The sequence below is a fragment of the Humulus lupulus genome, chromosome 6, assembly GCF_963169125.1.
Source record: "Humulus lupulus chromosome 6, drHumLupu1.1, whole genome shotgun sequence".
Lineage (NCBI taxonomy): Eukaryota > Viridiplantae > Streptophyta > Magnoliopsida > Rosales > Cannabaceae > Humulus > Humulus lupulus.
The window spans coordinates 57,634,541-57,651,712 of record NC_084798.1 but is presented as its reverse complement, the minus strand read 5'-3'; the positions used below and the strand labels follow the sequence as shown (position 1 = coordinate 57,651,712).

At 34.7% G+C, this 17,172-nt stretch overlaps 1 protein-coding gene and 1 long non-coding RNA gene across 2 annotated transcripts; both read left to right on the top strand.

Moving 5' to 3' along the window:
• The first annotated feature begins 1,846 nt into the window (after positions 1 to 1,846).
• LOC133782193 (uncharacterized) lies at positions 1,847 to 5,379 on the top strand. Its single transcript, XM_062221408.1, has 3 exons — positions 1,847 to 2,151; positions 4,064 to 4,858; positions 4,966 to 5,379. Exons 1-3 carry the CDS (start codon positions 2,142 to 2,144, stop codon positions 4,998 to 5,000), a joined length of 840 nt encoding a protein of 279 aa, XP_062077392.1. The 5' UTR covers positions 1,847 to 2,141; the 3' UTR covers positions 5,001 to 5,379.
• A 6,499-nt stretch (positions 5,380 to 11,878) lies between these two features.
• Positions 11,879 to 15,951, top strand: LOC133782191 (uncharacterized). The gene is made up of 2 exons (XR_009870373.1): positions 11,879 to 12,081; positions 14,777 to 15,951. It is a non-coding gene; the product is annotated as an uncharacterized LOC133782191 (long non-coding RNA).
• The last annotated feature ends 1,221 nt before the right edge of the window (positions 15,952 to 17,172 follow it).

Genomic DNA, 17,172 nt, shown 5'->3' with positions numbered 1-17,172 from the left:
GAAGATTGAAGATCTACAAGCTACTTCGTCGAGGGCGCCGAAGGATTGAGTGGGGGAGAGTGTGGCGTGCTGCCCCTTTGGCACACCCACATGGGGCCATTTTGTAATGAGCATGCCTTGGTGCTTGATCATTAGTCAAGTCTTGCACCAAGCAACCTCATGGGATAGGGTAGTGGCAGTTTTGTAATATTGCATATGTCTCCCAGACAAAAATCATATATGTTCCTGGGAAGACTTTATTTCCCTAGAAGGCTCCTTAGGGGGAGGTGACCTAGTGACTTAGGGAAGCACCATGGCCATCAGCAGATAGGGGCCAAAGCTGTGTACTCCCTTGCCCTATCAAGGCTATATATTAATGAAATAACATTTATCCATACTTGCCCCTGTGTACTTCCTTGTTGCTTATGTGTTACTTGTTTGTTACCTTCGTTGGGCCTTTGTGTGCCACTTGCCTTGTTGTGTGCTTTGTGTTGTGTGGACGTTCCTAGGAATGACTTGCTTTGTGCTTGCTCATACTTCGTTATTGCCCGTTGCATGTCCGAGATGTGTATGTGGCTAACCGCTGAGTCTGTTTGCCTGTAGGTGTGTGTTGTAGGCTGACTTGCTAGCTTGAAGAGTCTGCAAGTGCCGCACGTTCCGTCTAGTTGGAATCCCCAAATAGCCGGCCCGTGACACTTAACACCCGTGAGATTAGATCGGACCTCCAAGCCTCCAGGCGCACCCATACGAAACCCACAACCATTATCCTCTCGTCCCCAATGAGAATGAACACATGCACGACAATGCATGGTCGGAGAATATTTTAAAATTCGAATTATTTATATTTATTTCAAAAATTCAATAAATACAAAATTATTTAATAATTAATTTTTGAACATTACTTTTTTCATTTTTATATTTTATTATTCACTAATATTTTTTTTATCAAATATATATTCTCAACTAAAAGTAAAACAATAATAGTATATATGATTTATTCAAAAATAATAATAGCATATATGATAAAATAAATAAATAAATACTCAATTTATTATGTACAATTTTTATTTTTCAAAATTTTTAACCTATAATTGTAATAGAAGAATGAGTTGATAAATACAGGTTGAGGACGAGTAGCAACATGGATGTATAGCCACTTTTTATTAGTTTCTAACATGTAATTTTTTTTTTATTATCCAACGGTAGAATTTCTTATCAAATTTGGATTAGAATTCTATTGTGATTACTAGCATTATTCTAATAGATAACAATTGTAATTTTGAACCTTCTCTTCGACACTTCATTCCTCTTTGGCTTCAAATCTACTCTATTCATTTTGGAAAAAGATCTACTGCTTTAGCCAAACTAGTTGGAACAACTATTGGGGATTTGGTAGAAGTTGATAATACCACTCTCTATGAGTCTTCAGGCCCTTTATTTAGGATTCATGTCCTTACTGATGTCAACAAACCTATTAGAAGGGGTATGTCTATTACCTTTCAAGGTCTTCAGGGTTCTTGGTTGTTGAAAATTAAATATGAGAGACTCCCAGAATTTTGCTACTACAGTGGCAAACTTGATCATACCTATACTCGTTGTATTAAGTTTTTACAAAAAAAAAATAATGAGGATATTATGACCCCTGACCTGACCTATAAGCCTTGTTTAAGAGCTCCTGCCAAAACACTGATCAAGCCAACCCCTTTTAGCATTCCAAATACTATTCCCAAATTTCATTTTGCTATGAAGAAGATTTTTCCCTCCCAAGGAACCTCTATGCTTCCGATGGTAAGTCAACCCTGTTAGAATATTATTTATTTGGTATATAAAATCAACTAATTGATTTAATATATTAAAGTCAATATTTAATTTATTGACAAAATATTCTAATTAATGGTCAACATTGTTTGTTACCTGATTTGTTGTTACCCGATTTTTCATATCCCAACTGATTGAGGAAATATCTCAATCTGTGGCAGAGACTCTGATGGTAGGTCTCACTCTATAAATATAGAGTACCGGTCCCCAAGCTCGCTGCTCATTCTGACTTTCAGTAACTCCATCTAAAAGAGTTAGTGAGAGCTTGGAAGCCCGTGTACTCGTTCTAACTTCTGTTCATTTTCTTTTGTAGATCTAAAGCTAGATCGAGGTTATCAATAGCAATGGCTGGAGGTATACAATATTCGATTCTTTTTTGCATATGTTCATTCATATATTAATTCCGCCTACATGTATATAGAATTGTTCATATGTCTACTTTCATATTAATTCTAACATTTGGTATCAGTCGCCAGTCTACATCTCTGCCTTGCTAATTTTATCTGCATGTATATTTATTTGATTTATATATGCCTTCATATTCATATTCATATATATATACATATATCTTCGGTTTTGGTTGGCCTACATTTAACAAAATTTCTTTTGGTAATTTTATTGTGTTTGTATTGTTTTGTGTTTACATATATGTTATATCTAACATATTTTGGCAATATAAACAAATTATACACATATATTTTTTTATGATTTATAGATGTGCCTATGTCTTCATCTATACACATATATTATATATTCGTGTATATAGTTTTATATATTGTTTGAGGGCCATATTCATAATTTTTATTTTTATTTTTATTTTGATAGAGAGTTTTAATGTCTCATATTTTTTGATTTTTTGTTTCAAAACTAATTTTCCACATAAGTACCATTAGAAATCCTTCAGATTATTTTTTCTAATGATCTATGTTTCCAAATCAAGTTTTGAGAATCCAAAATCAGTTTTGCAACCTTCATGTACCCGGTTATGGCCAAAAACAATTTTGATATTAAATTTCGATTTTTTGTTGTTGTTTAATCAATCTAACGTCATGAATCTCTTTAGACATGAATTTCGAACCAATTTGGACAATAAATTTTATCTTGCCAATTTAATTAAAACATATAATTTTGGTAAATTATATATTTGGAAATTAATTAAAATGTGCACTTACTTGATTTTGGTGTATGGTATATTTCTTTTATTCATGCAATATTAAATAATTGTGCTATTTTAAGAATGTAAGAAATTTTTACAATTAAGTTTGTGCAATTATTTTATTAATTCACGAAATCAGTAAATGATGTTATTGTCTTATTAAGCATGATTTTTTCTACCATTAAGTATATATATGGAATTATTGTATTTTCGTACATATAATTAATTATACTAATTTGTATGATTATTTTGTTCTCATTCATGCAAAATTTATTTTGAGTATAATTATCTTTAATTTTATATGTATGCCTTTATAATTTTAAATACATTATATATATTTCATTATTGTGCTAGATATATTTAGATTATATTCAAAACATTAAGATAGGTTGAATAATATTTAGCACATTAATCTCCATAAATTATTCATAAAATATTCATAAAACATTTAGGGTGAATAAAATTATGAATAATTCATAAACAATTTTGTGGTTGACATAAGAACGCATGAAACTGAGACAAATGCTCAATCTAGAACGGTTTTTAATGATCTTCGGACGACCACACTAGGAGCACTACTCTCTGTGATTGCCTATTATGTTATAACGAAATTGTTCTTAGGTCTTCCTAGAGCCTAAAACATAATGTCTAGTGAACCATATAATTTTACATAATTAGGGAGTAGCCACAGCATCTTTAATTATATAAAATTATATATTAATTTGAAAGGATCACATAATGGACAAAATTGTGATTGATTATATAAATATAACAATTTTACCCCACAGGGATTTTATTATATTTATATAATTAATTAGGATAATATATTAAATTAATTTTCTTAATTTACCCACAGGAGTTATGATAATTAATTTAATAGTTTTATCATAAAGTTTAATAAAGATAGAAGTTTCAAACCTTACTTTATCCCAAATAATTCGTTTGAATAATCTATCATCCTTTACATCCAATTTTATTAAATTAAAAATTTAGCCCACAGGCAACTTTTGTTTAATAAAATTTCAATCTTCAGCATGTTATACATTGGTAAAACATGACTTCATTAAGCCTCAATCTTCTAAATCTAAGTTTGTAATCCTATTCATGCAGCTTCTTCATCATCCTCTAGTTTTGCTGAAATCCTTACCGAAATTCCTGAGCTTAGGGGTGATAATTTCAAAATCTGGAAGGAACGAGTTCTTCTTCATTTAGGCTGCGCCGACATGGACTACGCAATAAGGAAGGACGAACCTGCTGCAATCACTGCGACTAGCACTGCTGCTCAGATCGCACTATATGAGAAATGGGAGCGGTCCAATCGCCTCAGCATCATGTTCATCATGTCCAAGATCCCTCTGGGAATGCGTGGATCGGTGGAGCAACCTGAGAAAGTCAAAGACTTGATCAAACTGATCGATGAGCAGTTCGACACTTCGGACAAACCACTTTACAACAACCTCATCCACCAGTTCTCATCCACAAAACTCACCGGTGTCAAAGGAGTTAGAGAACATATTTCAAAGATGAGGGACATTTCTGCTCAACTGAAGAAACTCGATGTAGTCATTCCTGAAACCTTCCTGGTCCACTACATCCTTAACCATCTTCCACCTCAATATGGGCCTTTCAAAATTTCCTACAACACACATAAGGACAAATGGACTATCAATGAACTGATAACCATGTGTGCTCAAGAAGAAGCAAGGCTCCTGCAGGAACAAGGTGAAAGTGCTCACATGGCCACCCAAGGCAAGAAACGCAAACCATCCAAGAAGGACAAGGGGAAAAATAAAGTGCCTCCCCAAGGCGATATAAAGAAGGATTCCATCAAATGTTTTTTCTGCAAAAAGAAGGGACATGCGAAAAAGGAATGCGCCAAGTTCAAGAAATGGATGGACGACAAAGGTAATCCAATTTCATTCGTATGTTATGAATCTAATATGGCTAATGTTAATATTAACACATGGTGGATTGATTCTGGATCGACAATTCACATTTCAAATTCCTTGCAGGGTTTACAAAACCTAAGGAAGCCAGTGGGAAGTGAGCAAAGCATCTTATCTGGAAACAAGATGGGCTCACATGTGGAGGCTATAGGAACGTGCCATTTAGTTTTAAGTAGCGGTTTTGTTTTAAAGTTAGAAAAGACATTTTATGTACCAAGTTTCTCTAGAAACTTGATTTCCGTTTCAAGACTTGTACCTTTTGGTTTTTCCTTTACATTTTCAGACAAATCTTTTAATTTATATAATAAATCTGAATGTGTTGGAAATGGTATTTTGTCTGATGGTCTTTACTGCCTTAATTTACAAAACAATACCGCTTATAATACTATGCACGTTCACGCTGGCAATAAAAGATGTGTTATGAATGAGAATTCCTCTACATTATGGCACCGGAGATTGGGACATATCTCTATTGATAGAATTAGAAGGTTAGTAAATGATGGGGTACTCAATACCTTAGATTTTACTGATTTTATTACTTGTGTGGATTGCATTAAGGGAAAGCATACCTCCAAGTCTAAGAAAAGTGGTGTCCATAGGAGTTCTGACCTATTAGAAATCATACATACTGATATATGTAGTCCAGACATGGACTCATATGGTCAGAAATACTTCATCTCTTTCATAGATGATTACTCACGCTACATGTATATCTATTTACTTCATAACAAAAGCGAAGCGTTAGATGTCTTTAAGATATTTAAAGCTGAAGTAGAGAAACAATGCAACAAGCAAATTAAGATAGTAAGATCAGATAGAGGTGGAGAATATTATGGTAGATACACTGAAGATGGACAAGCACCTGGTCCTTTTGCAAAGTTTCTTCAAGAAAATGGGATTGTTGCCCAATATACCATGCCCGGTACACCCGAGCAAAATGGTGTTGCAGAAAGGAGAAACCGAACATTGATGGACATGGTGCGAAGTATGCTTAGTAGCAACCCTAAAATTCCTAAATCCTTGTGGACTGAAGCTCTAAAGACATCCGTGTACATATTAAATCGAGTTCCAACCAAGGCAGTCTCCAAAACTCCTTTTGAATTATGGAAAGGTTGGAAACCGAGTTTGCAACATGTACGCATTTGGGGATGCCCATCTGAAGTTAGGGTATACAATCCACAAGAAAAGAAACTAGACCCAAGGACCATAAGTGGATACTTTATTGGTTACGCTGAAAGGTCTAAAGGTTACAAGTTTTATTGTCCATCTCATAGCACTAGGATTGTGGAATCAAGGAATGTAAAATTTCTTGAAAATGCCTTGATTAGTGGGAGTGATCAATCCAAGGACTTAGGTTCTGAGAAAGATCCTTTAGAACCCTCCACCTCAAGAGCAAGATTGATTGTGGTCGATAACACCCCTGCAGTCCAAATGGATGTTGAACCACCACAGCCAATTGTTGAAGATCCACAAGTCAATGATGAAGTTCAAATGGATCAAGTTGTTCAAGAGTTGCCTATAATTGTTGAACAACAAGCTGAACCACTCGCTCCTCAAGAGCCTGCTGGTGTAGCCTTAAGAAGATCCACTAGGACAATAAAATCGGCGATACCTAGTGACTACATTGTGTATTTGCAAGAATCTGACTACAATATTGGAGGCGAAAATGATCCAGAAACGTTTTCACAAGCTATGAATAGCAAAGAATCGGAACTGTGGTACAATGCCATGAATGAAGAAATGAATTCTATGAAAAGCAACGGAGTCTGGGATCTTGTTGAGTTGCCTAATGGGGCGAGGGCTATTGGGTGTAAATGGGTCTTCAAAACAAAGAAAGACTCATTAGGCAACATTGAGAGACACAAAGCGAGACTCGTTGCTAAGGGATTCACTCAAAAAGAAGGAACTGACTACACGGAGACCTTTTCTCCGGTATCTAAGAAAGATTCCCTCAGAGTTATCCTGGCATTAGTTGCTCATTTCGATTTAGAGCTACAGCAGATGGATGTGAAAACTGCCTTCCTAAATGGTGACCTAGAGGAGGAGGTATACATGAAACAACCAGAAGGATTCTCCTCTGGTGATGGTGAGCATTTGGTGTGCAAGCTTAAGAAGTCCATCTATGGTTTAAAACAAGCGTCCCGCCAATGGTATTTAAAATTCCATGATGTCATCTCTTCTTTTGGATTTGAAGAGAATGTCATGGATCAATGTATATACCAGAAGATCAGTGGGAGTAAGATTTGTTTTCTTGTTTTATATGTGGATGATATTCTTCTTGCAACCAATGATAAGGGCATGCTACATGAGGTGAAGCAATTTCTCTCAAAGAACTTTGAGATGAAGGATATGGGTGATGCGTCTTATGTCATTGGCATTAAGATCCATCGAGATAGATTCAAATGTATCTTAGGTCTATCTCAAGAAACCTACATTAACAAAGTTTTAGAGAGATTTCGGATGAAAGATTGTTCACCAAGTGTTGCTCCTATCGTTAAGGGTGATAAATTAAATTTGAGCCAGTGTCCAAAGAATGATTTTGAAAAGGAAGAAATGAAGAACATCCCATATGCTTCTGCTGTTGGAAGCTTGATGTATGCTCAGGTGTGCACACGACCCGACATTGCCTTTGCTGTCGGAATGCTAGGAAGATTTCAGAGTAACCCGGGATTAGACCACTGGAAAGCTGCAAAGAAAGTTATGAGGTATCTTCAGGGTACTAAGGATTACAAACTCATGTTCAGACGAACCGACAACCTAGAAGTAGTTGGCTACTCAGATTCAGACTTTGCTGGTTGTACTGATTCACGTAAATCAACTTCTGGTTACGTGTTTATGTTTGCCGGTGGAGCTATATCATGGAGGAGTAACAAACAGACCTTGACTGCTACTTCTACTATGGAAGCCGAGTTCGTTTCGTGTTTTGAGGCTACATCGCATGGTGTATGGCTAAAGAGTTTCATTTCAGGCCTTAGAGTTGTAGATTCTATATCTAGGCCATTGAGAATGTTTTGCGACAATTCAGCTGCTGTATTCATGGCTAAGAACAACAAGAGTGGTAGTCGAAGCAAGCACATCGACATCAAGTACTTAGCCGTGAGAGAACGTGTTAAAGAAAATAAAGTGGTCATTCAACACATTAGCACTGAATTGATGATTGCTGATCCTATGACGAAAGGCTTGCCACCTCATAAATTCAAGGATCATGTAGTGAACATGGGACTTGGTTCCCTTATGTAAATTTATTGTACAAACTGAAGTTATTATCAATGAAACTCTCATTTTTGATATTTTCTCATATTTATGCGCATCTTAATTTTATTTGAGAAAATTTTACTTTCATAGGACCTGAATAAACATAAGGTTTATTCGTTTAAGTACATAGCCACATAAATTACATTGTTATGTAATAAATATATTGTAATACATGGAAGATAATACTCGTCATAAAAAGAGGACCTATCGCCATGATTCATGTGTTTATTATCTAACAGGGATGATCGTCGGGCTTAAGTAATACATTAATTTAAATGCTGACCAAGTGGGAGAATGTTAGAATATTATTTATTTGGTATATAAAATCAACTAATTGATTTAATATATTAAAGTCAATATTTAATTTATTGACAAAATATTCTAATTAATGGTCAACATTGTTTGTTACCTGATTTGTTGTTACCCGATTTTTCATATCCCAACTGATTGAGGAAATATCTCAATCTGTGGCAGAGACTCTGATGGTAGGTCTCACTCTATAAATATAGAGTACCGGTCCCCAAGCTCGCTGCTCATTCTGACTTTCAGTAACTCCATCTAAAAGAGTTAGTGAGAGCTTGGAAGCCCGTGTACTCGTTCTAACTTCTGTTCATTTTCTTTTGTAGATCTAAAGCTAGATCGAGGTTATCAATAGCAATGGCTGGAGGTATACAATATTCGATTCTTTTTTGCATATGTTCATTCATATATTAATTCCGCCTACATGTATATAGAATTGTTCATATGTCTACTTTCATATTAATTCTAACAAACCCCATAAAACAATGTACCCTCCTATTATGGTCTCTTTTCCAGTTAGTCCAAACACTCATCCAAGTCATGCTTTAAGTTCTAACCCAAGCACTGAAACTCAGGGCATGTCAGCTCTTACTGATCCTAGACAGACTTCTAATTCTATGGTTCCTTCTGCTACTGATATGAGAGACCCTTTTGTTTGGAGGTTGTCGCATGTTTCTGTGCATCCCCCCTACCATCTCAGGAAGTTATGGAGTCTGACATTTCTGCTCCATTTTCTATTGAAGCTAGTAGTGTTGTCCCAGCTGTGCTTGTTTTTGAGGGACAACCATTTCAAGTACCCTGTAATGAGGCTTCTGTAGCTGATAAATGCTTATCCACTTCCTCTGGGATCAAAAGGCCTCTTTTAAGCAAGCACTACTAGAGGTTGGAGGTTCTGTTCGTTATGTGCTCAAGTGGGCTCGTGCTATGACTCTTGATTGTCCAACAAGTTTTTATTCTTCAGATGATGAACGAGCAAGTGTTGTTAAGCAAACCCGCCCTGAAAAATGAGTATTATCAGTTGGAATGCTCGGGGTTTGGGGTCCCCGAGCATTCCGTCAACTCTCCCTTCTGGTGAAGCAACGTAGGCCTTCTCTTTTGTTTCGTTCAAAAACTAGGCTTTCTTATGGTTCGATTAATAGAATAAAAACTTTGTTGCATTTTTAAAATGGGTTTGAGGTTCATAGGAAGAATCTTGGGGGAGTATTAATACTTTTGTGGATTAAGGATATTAATGTTAATATTCTTACTTATTCCCTTAACCATATCGAATGTTATGTTACTCTATCTGATAATATAACTGGGCACTTTTCTTTTTTCTATGGCTCTCTTTGTGTTTCCAATCGTGCTTTTACTTGATTTGTTTTATCTATGTTATATGAAAATTTTAGTAATTCTGAACCCTCTCAAACTATGAATAATTTTCATGATTTTATTAATAAATTTTCCTTATTTCTTTTACCTTTCATCAGGCCTCAAAACACTTGGACTAATAATACAATACATGAAAGACTTGATTGGTGTGTTGCTAAAAATTAATGATATGATTTACCCTTTTGCTTCTCTCTCTCATTTAGGTTTTTCCGGTTTTGATCATCGTGCGGTCAAGGTAGTTTTAAACGATGAATCAATATTGAGTAATAGGCTTTGTAAAAGGAATTTTTTTGTTTGAGAATCATTGGCTTACTGAACCATCTTTTTTTGCTGTGGTTAAAGATAATTGGCATAATAGTTATAATAATGGTAATGCTTCTAATATGTTAAGTAATTTCCTAGACAAACAAAATGGTTGTATTTTCTCCTTAAAATCTTGGAATGCTTCTTATTTTTTTGTATCTTCAGTCAGCGTATTAAGGCCTTGCACAATAAATTGAATAATTTACAAGCTAAAATTCCTTTTACTGATAACTGTCTTGCTGATATAAAAAAATTCCAATCTCAATTAGATGCTCTTTTGTATAAAGAAGAGCTTTATTGGAAACAAAGGTCCCGAGTGAACTGGCTCAAAGCTGGGGATAAAAATACAAAGTTCTTTTTTTTCCATAAAAAAACCTCTTATAGAAATAAAATTAATACAATTAGAACAATAACTTTAGAGGATGGATATACATCTTTTGAAGATATAAGTCTTGCTGTTTCAAATTATTTCTCTACTCTTTTTACTTCGCAAGGAATTGATAATGATGATGTTTTGTTGTTGCTTTCAGGAATTTAAAAAAGAATCTCTTATACTCATTTTCATATGCTTAACAAGCAGTTCTCTTATGAGGAGGTTAAGAAATCCCTCTTCCTATTATCAGGTGATAAAGCTCCAAGTTTAGATGGTTTAAATGCTTTCTTTTATCAAAAAAACTGGGAGGTTTTGGGAAATGATTTGGTTAACGCGGTGTTAGATTTTCTTAACCATAATGCTGGTATATCTATAATAAATTCCACTCTTTTGATTCTTATCCCTAAAAAAGCCAATGCCACTAATCTTTAAGGACTTTAGGCATATTAGTTTATGCTCAACCGTATACAAAATAATTTCTAGAGTTTTTGGCAAATAGACTAAAACCAGTTTTGAGTGATATTATATCAACTTCTCAAAGTGCTTTTTTTTCTGATAGGATCATCTTTGATAATGTTTTGGTTGCTCATTATTAAGGAAAAGACTTTGAAAGAAATTGAATTGTAATTCTCATTAATTCTCTGAAAGAAAATACAGAGTATTATATGTATGTTAAGGCTAACGAGTGTTAGCCAATACAAGAAAGGTTGTTGAGTAACAACCTCTAACAAAAATAACAAACACAATTAACAGAACCAACCAACACTTAAATGACTCCTTAACACTCATGAATTGTTACATGCCATAAATCATAGGAAGACTAGTGTAGCATCCCAAAAATCCTAATAAGAGTTAATGCTTTGATTAGTGTGCCAGGAGGACACGTTGGGTAATTATGTGAAATATATTATTATATGATTGATTATGCATGATTTTGTGTATTAAATGTGCTTAAAGACCCGCTTTTGTTAGAAAAGTGCATTTTCGTAATTTTGACCCATTAATGGTATATTTGTAATTATTATGTGTTATGTGCTTGAGATCACATTATTATGTGGATATATGTGATATTCAGCACAAGTGGATCCTTTCGAGCGATTTTAGTGAAAAAGTCACATAAGGGATAAATACCCGGCTTGGGCCGAGCCTAGGAGTATTTTGGGTATTTCAATATATTTGGGATTATTGGTGAAATGAAATTAATTGGTGAAATAGCTATGCTTGATGGTTTAGTTGATTATTGGAAATTAGTGGTGTAATTTAAGGTTTAGTGAGAATTTTAGGATAAATAACCATTTTGCCCTTGTGGAGCTTTAAGGAAGGAGTTTCAAGGGAATGGTATAATGGTCATTTGACCATGGGAATAAAGAAGTTTGGCTGAGTGTAGATGGCAACCCCTTTTTACGTTTTTCTCTAGCTTCCCTTCAATTTGTTTCTCTTCAAGTTCACCAAAACACAAATTTATCAAAGGCTAGATCAGGCCTTATTCTTGAGGAATTGTGAGGAAATTTAATCTTGCAACAAGGATTAGAAGTTGTTGGAGTCTCCATAACCAGCTAGGATTTCAAAAATTCAGTAAGGTATAATCTTTTTGCTTTAATTTTCAAGTTCTTTATTTTGCTTGATGGGATTTTGGGGATTTATGGAACTAGTCTTGAATTTATGTTTTTAGGTTGTGTAGATGAGATAATTGAGAATGGAAACCTGTTTAGGAAGTTAATTAGGGCTTGAATTTGGATTGAAGCTAAGAATTTGGGGTTTGATTCTCGGATTTTGGGGCAAAAGAGTGAGTTCACAACTCAAAACTTGCCATCTTTCATTTTTGGTTTGAATTGTGTGTTTGATTGATGTCCATAGGGTGTATGTTGGTGGTGTAGTTGTATTATGGTTATTTTGGCCTTTGGGTTGGAGAAAAAAAATATATATATATATATATATATATTTCAAGTCTGTTTGGATGGATTGGAAGTTCAGAAATCGTAAGGTTCGAGTTTGGTGAAGAACACAATTATGGGTTCGATATTTAGTTTCTAAGGACCTAGCGCGACGACACTAGTGTCCCAAGCATCTAAGAATTTTGGGGCTAGATCTGGGTTTCCAGGCTACCAGCGCGATTGCGCTGGTGCCCTAGAAACCCAAATATTTCTAATAGTGTGACCGCGCTAGGGCTGACGCTAGCGTGCCAGGTACCCTGAAAATGGAATTTTTTGAAGTTTTGGGAATTTAGCTCATGATTTCTGGAATCTGATTTGGGGAACGATTCCATTACCCTATTGAATGGAATTGGAGGTCATGAGAGCTAGGGTTTAGATTTGGAACATGTGATTGAACTTAGTCCCTAATAAGCGTATTATATATGCTTTGATTAGGGTTTTAGAGGGCTCGGGAAAAGGATCGCACTCGAGGTCATTCCATCTTCAGCATGAGACTCGAGTTAAGAAAATTGGCACACGCACCTAGAGTAGGGCATTGGCCCCGACCTATGAACACAGTTATAACCGTGCCTTGAATTTACTTAAGGTTATGTACCCATGTTTTGAAATTATATCTATTGAATCTGTTTGCTTTATAAGTTGTCTGTGATTGATCGGCATGGGCCGAATTTGACAATTAACATGTAGAATATAGGTCGTGATGGTGGGGCCACCAAAGGGGTGCTGAAACCACTCGTTTGGCATAGGTCGTGTAATTGATTTATATGCTAAAATGAATTGTTTATTATTGGTGAAGCATGCGATTTTTTGCTTGTGTTTTATTGGATATTTAATATGCCATGTTGGTTTTCTTGCTGAGCTTTGGCTCACGAGTGCTCTTTGTACAAGTAAAGGCAAGGGAAAAGTTGACCAGTCATGATTTGGAGGGCTCTAGAGAAGCGCATACAAGTTCAGTCTGCTTGGCCGCCACGGTCGAGATATTTTGAGGGACTTAGAGCATAAGTCCAGTTTTACCGCTTAGGCCAGATATTTTTGTAACTTTGGTTGTAATTATACTTTGTTTAAAACTTTCTTTGGGATCCCTTGTATACGTTTAAAGTTTTACTGGAAAAGCTTATACCTTTTGACCAAAATATTTAACACCTAAACCTTTATTTGACTTTAATTACACTTTTAAGTCCAAACAACTTGCTTAACGAGTTAAGCACTGATTTAAATACATAGTTTAACGGTCTTGGATTAGTAGGGGCGTTACAACTAGTTTGGTCGGTTGGGCAGCTTTAAAATTAGACATGATGAAAGCTTTTGATAGAGCGGAGTGGGGTTTTATAGAAACCATTATAAAACACTTCAATTTCCCCTCAAATTTCGTTTTTCTCATCATGAAGTGTTTGTCTTCTGTCTCTATTAGCTTTTGTATAAATAGTAAGGTCACAGGTCACAGGTCACAGGTCACCTCAAGCCTTCCCGTGGTATTCGTCAAGGTGATCCTCTTTCTCCTTATTTATTTCTTTTGTGTTCTGAGGGATTATCTACAACTTTGTATCTGAAGGAGTAAAATGGTTTGCTTTGGGGTATAAAGATCTCTAGAAATGCTCCTTCTATTTCCCATGTACTCTTTGCTGATGATAAATTGCTTTTTTCTCAGGTGGATCAATCTTCTTGCCAAGCCATAAAACATGCCTTAGATTTTATCATAGGATTTCTGGTCAAGTTGTTGACTTTTCCAAGTCTTCAATTACTTTTTCTCCTAACACTCCTAGTGAATTGGAATAATCCTTAGATTTCTATCATAGGATTTCTATCATACGAAAGTTTTTTGCAAACTCTAGGCTTGCAGAATAATCCTTTCACTAGTAATTACTTAGGGTTACCTCAAAATTTTGCTAGGTCTAAGAAACTCTTCTTTTCTTTTATTCTAGACAATGTTAAATCTCTTCTTAATAACTGGAATAACAACGGTTTTTCTAGAGCTGGAAAAAGTCATTTTGAAAGCAGTAATGCAAGCTATTCCAACTTATGTGATGCCTTGTTTTAGATTGCCTGTTAGCCTCTATAAAAACATTGAGTCTCTTGTGGTGAAGTTTTGGTGGGGAAGCCTTGGTTCAAAGCCTAAAATTCATTGGAACAACTGGTCCTCAATTTTTTGTTCTAAATTCATGGGGGGTCTAGGGTTTAGATAATTTATCCACTTTAATCACGCAATGTTAGCAAAACAAGCTTGGAGAATTCTTTGATCGCTTGATTCTCTATTATCTAGACTCTTAAAAAGCTAGATATTTGAACTATTCCAATTTTTTTAGATGCATCTAAAGGTCATTCTCCTTCTTTTACTTGGCAGAATATTATTTGGGGAAGAGATCTTCTCAAACGTGGTCTCATATGGAAAATTGGCAATGGTCTCTCGGTTAACACTCTCCAAAACTATTGGTTTCCAAGCTTCAGGTTTATCACATCAAACTCTACTAATTGCTCATCTTTAAAGGTATCTGACCTCATTATTGCTTCAGGCACTTGGGACACTGGTAAGCTTAATTGCTTTTTCTCTAAAGATGTTGTCCAAGCCATACTACAGATTCCTTTAACTTCTTTAGATAAGCCTGATTGTTTGGTTTGGAGTCTCACTTCTTCTGGGGTGTTTACTATAAATCCTGCCTATCATCTTGCTAAATCAGCTAGCTCTAATCCTTCCCGACAACACTCAGCCAATAAAGCATTGGTGGTCTCATCTCTGGAAATCAAAAGTACCACCCAAAGTTAAAAAAATTATTTGGCCTACATATAGCCATTTAATACCATGTGCTTTAAACTTGGTTTTAAAGAAAGTTATTCACGACCCCTCATGTTCTTTTTGTGGTGCTAGTAAGGAATCAGTTTCTCATGCTCTTTTGTATTGTTCCTAGGCTCGGCAGGTTTGGAAAATTTTAGATATTTCTTCTTTTTATAAATCCTACAATTGCAGGGATATCACTGATTTTATTTTGTAGGCTTTTGAAACTCTGAATAATGATATGTTTGAATCTTGTATTTGTCTGATTTGGGCCATTTGGAACAATGGAAACTCAAAGCTATTTGAGAAGCCATCTCTCCCTCCAAAGGAATTGTATAATTGGACAATTTTTTTTACAGGAATATAAATCAGCTCAGCAAAGTCGAATTGAATCCCATAGGGATACAAGATCTAATAGCAGGATAACTTGGTCACCTCCAATTTCGGGATGCCTAAAATTGAATGTTGATGCTGTTGTGACTCAAGAGCTAATAAACTTGGATATGGAGCACTCGTTCGAGATGACAAGGGACAAGTGATGGCTGGATTAATAATTCCTGCAATGGGTAAATTTAACTCTATGATTTCTGAAGGCCAAGCTTTGCTTAGTGCTCTTAGCTGGTGTAAAGCAGTTTCCTTCCAGTTACTTTCATTGAATCAAATTCTCAAATTGTAGCTAACAAAGTAACTTCCTCTTATGAGATATTTCTCCATTCTCTGACATTGGAAGAGAAATTAGACATTCATTTTCTTGATTCCCTAATGTAATTCTCTCATATGTTCCTAGACAAGCCAATGACATGGCTCACAAGTTGGCAAAAAAAGCATTAGGGGTAGATAATGAATTAGTTTAGAATGGTAAAATTCCAAACCACCTTTAAATCTTGTAGCTTTGTACTTGTTTCTCTAATGAAAATTTACAGATTAAAAAAATGTTATTTTAAATTATATAAAATATAAAATTATGTCATTTTGTATAAGAAAGACCTCTAATTAATAAGAAAAAGTGAGCTGAAAAAAAATATGGACAAAACGAAAAGTTATAGACTTATAGTACAAATATATAAATACCTATCAAGATATGACACCATATTCCCAGACCAAAGCATGGGCATGGGGCTAGCCTATAGTTCTTGTTAGAGTTTGAGCTCCAAACCTTGGAATGTCTCATGATTTGATCGATGGTGGTTGGGAGAAGGACGAGGGCTACAAATGAACTCTCAACTTTGTTTTTTTTTTAATCTCATTTTCTCATAAGTTATTAGTTACAAAAAATGATATATGTATATTCTTATTTGATTCTAATGTTCTATTTTTAGACTCATCAAACAAGATCCAAATATATTTATAAGCACACAAAATTCTTTTTAAATATATTTGTAAATGTACTATAATTTCCCACACAATGAGTTTAATTACTAAATAAAAGATCACAACCAAAAGCTAATAAACAAAATACAAAACCAACATAAAAATAGACAATAAATGATAGACTTGTATCATATACAATAAAATCTCATTGACGAATAGATTAAGCAGCTGTCTAAAATGAAAAAAAAATACAGTTGGAGTTAAAGTTCACCTTCTGCGTATGCAAAGATTTAATTTTAATTGCATTGTAAAATATTTTAATGTTTGTCATTAGCTAAAACTAATTAATTACTTAATTTTGTAAATATACGTTTTTGAATTGAGAAAACAGACAGACATACATATAAATATAAATGTATATCATAGAATACAAAAAAAAAAACAAAATGCAAAATAAATATTTCCATTTTGAGATGAATAAAACTATAAACTTGAAAATTGGGGGGACAAAATAGATATTTTCAATCAACAATACATATAATTAGATTTGTGTGTACAAATAAAATAAAATAAAATAATAAAAGGGATTTGACGGGCCCATGCCACTGCCTGAGCCACAGAGTTTATTAGTTAAACTGTCTGTGGTACATAACACC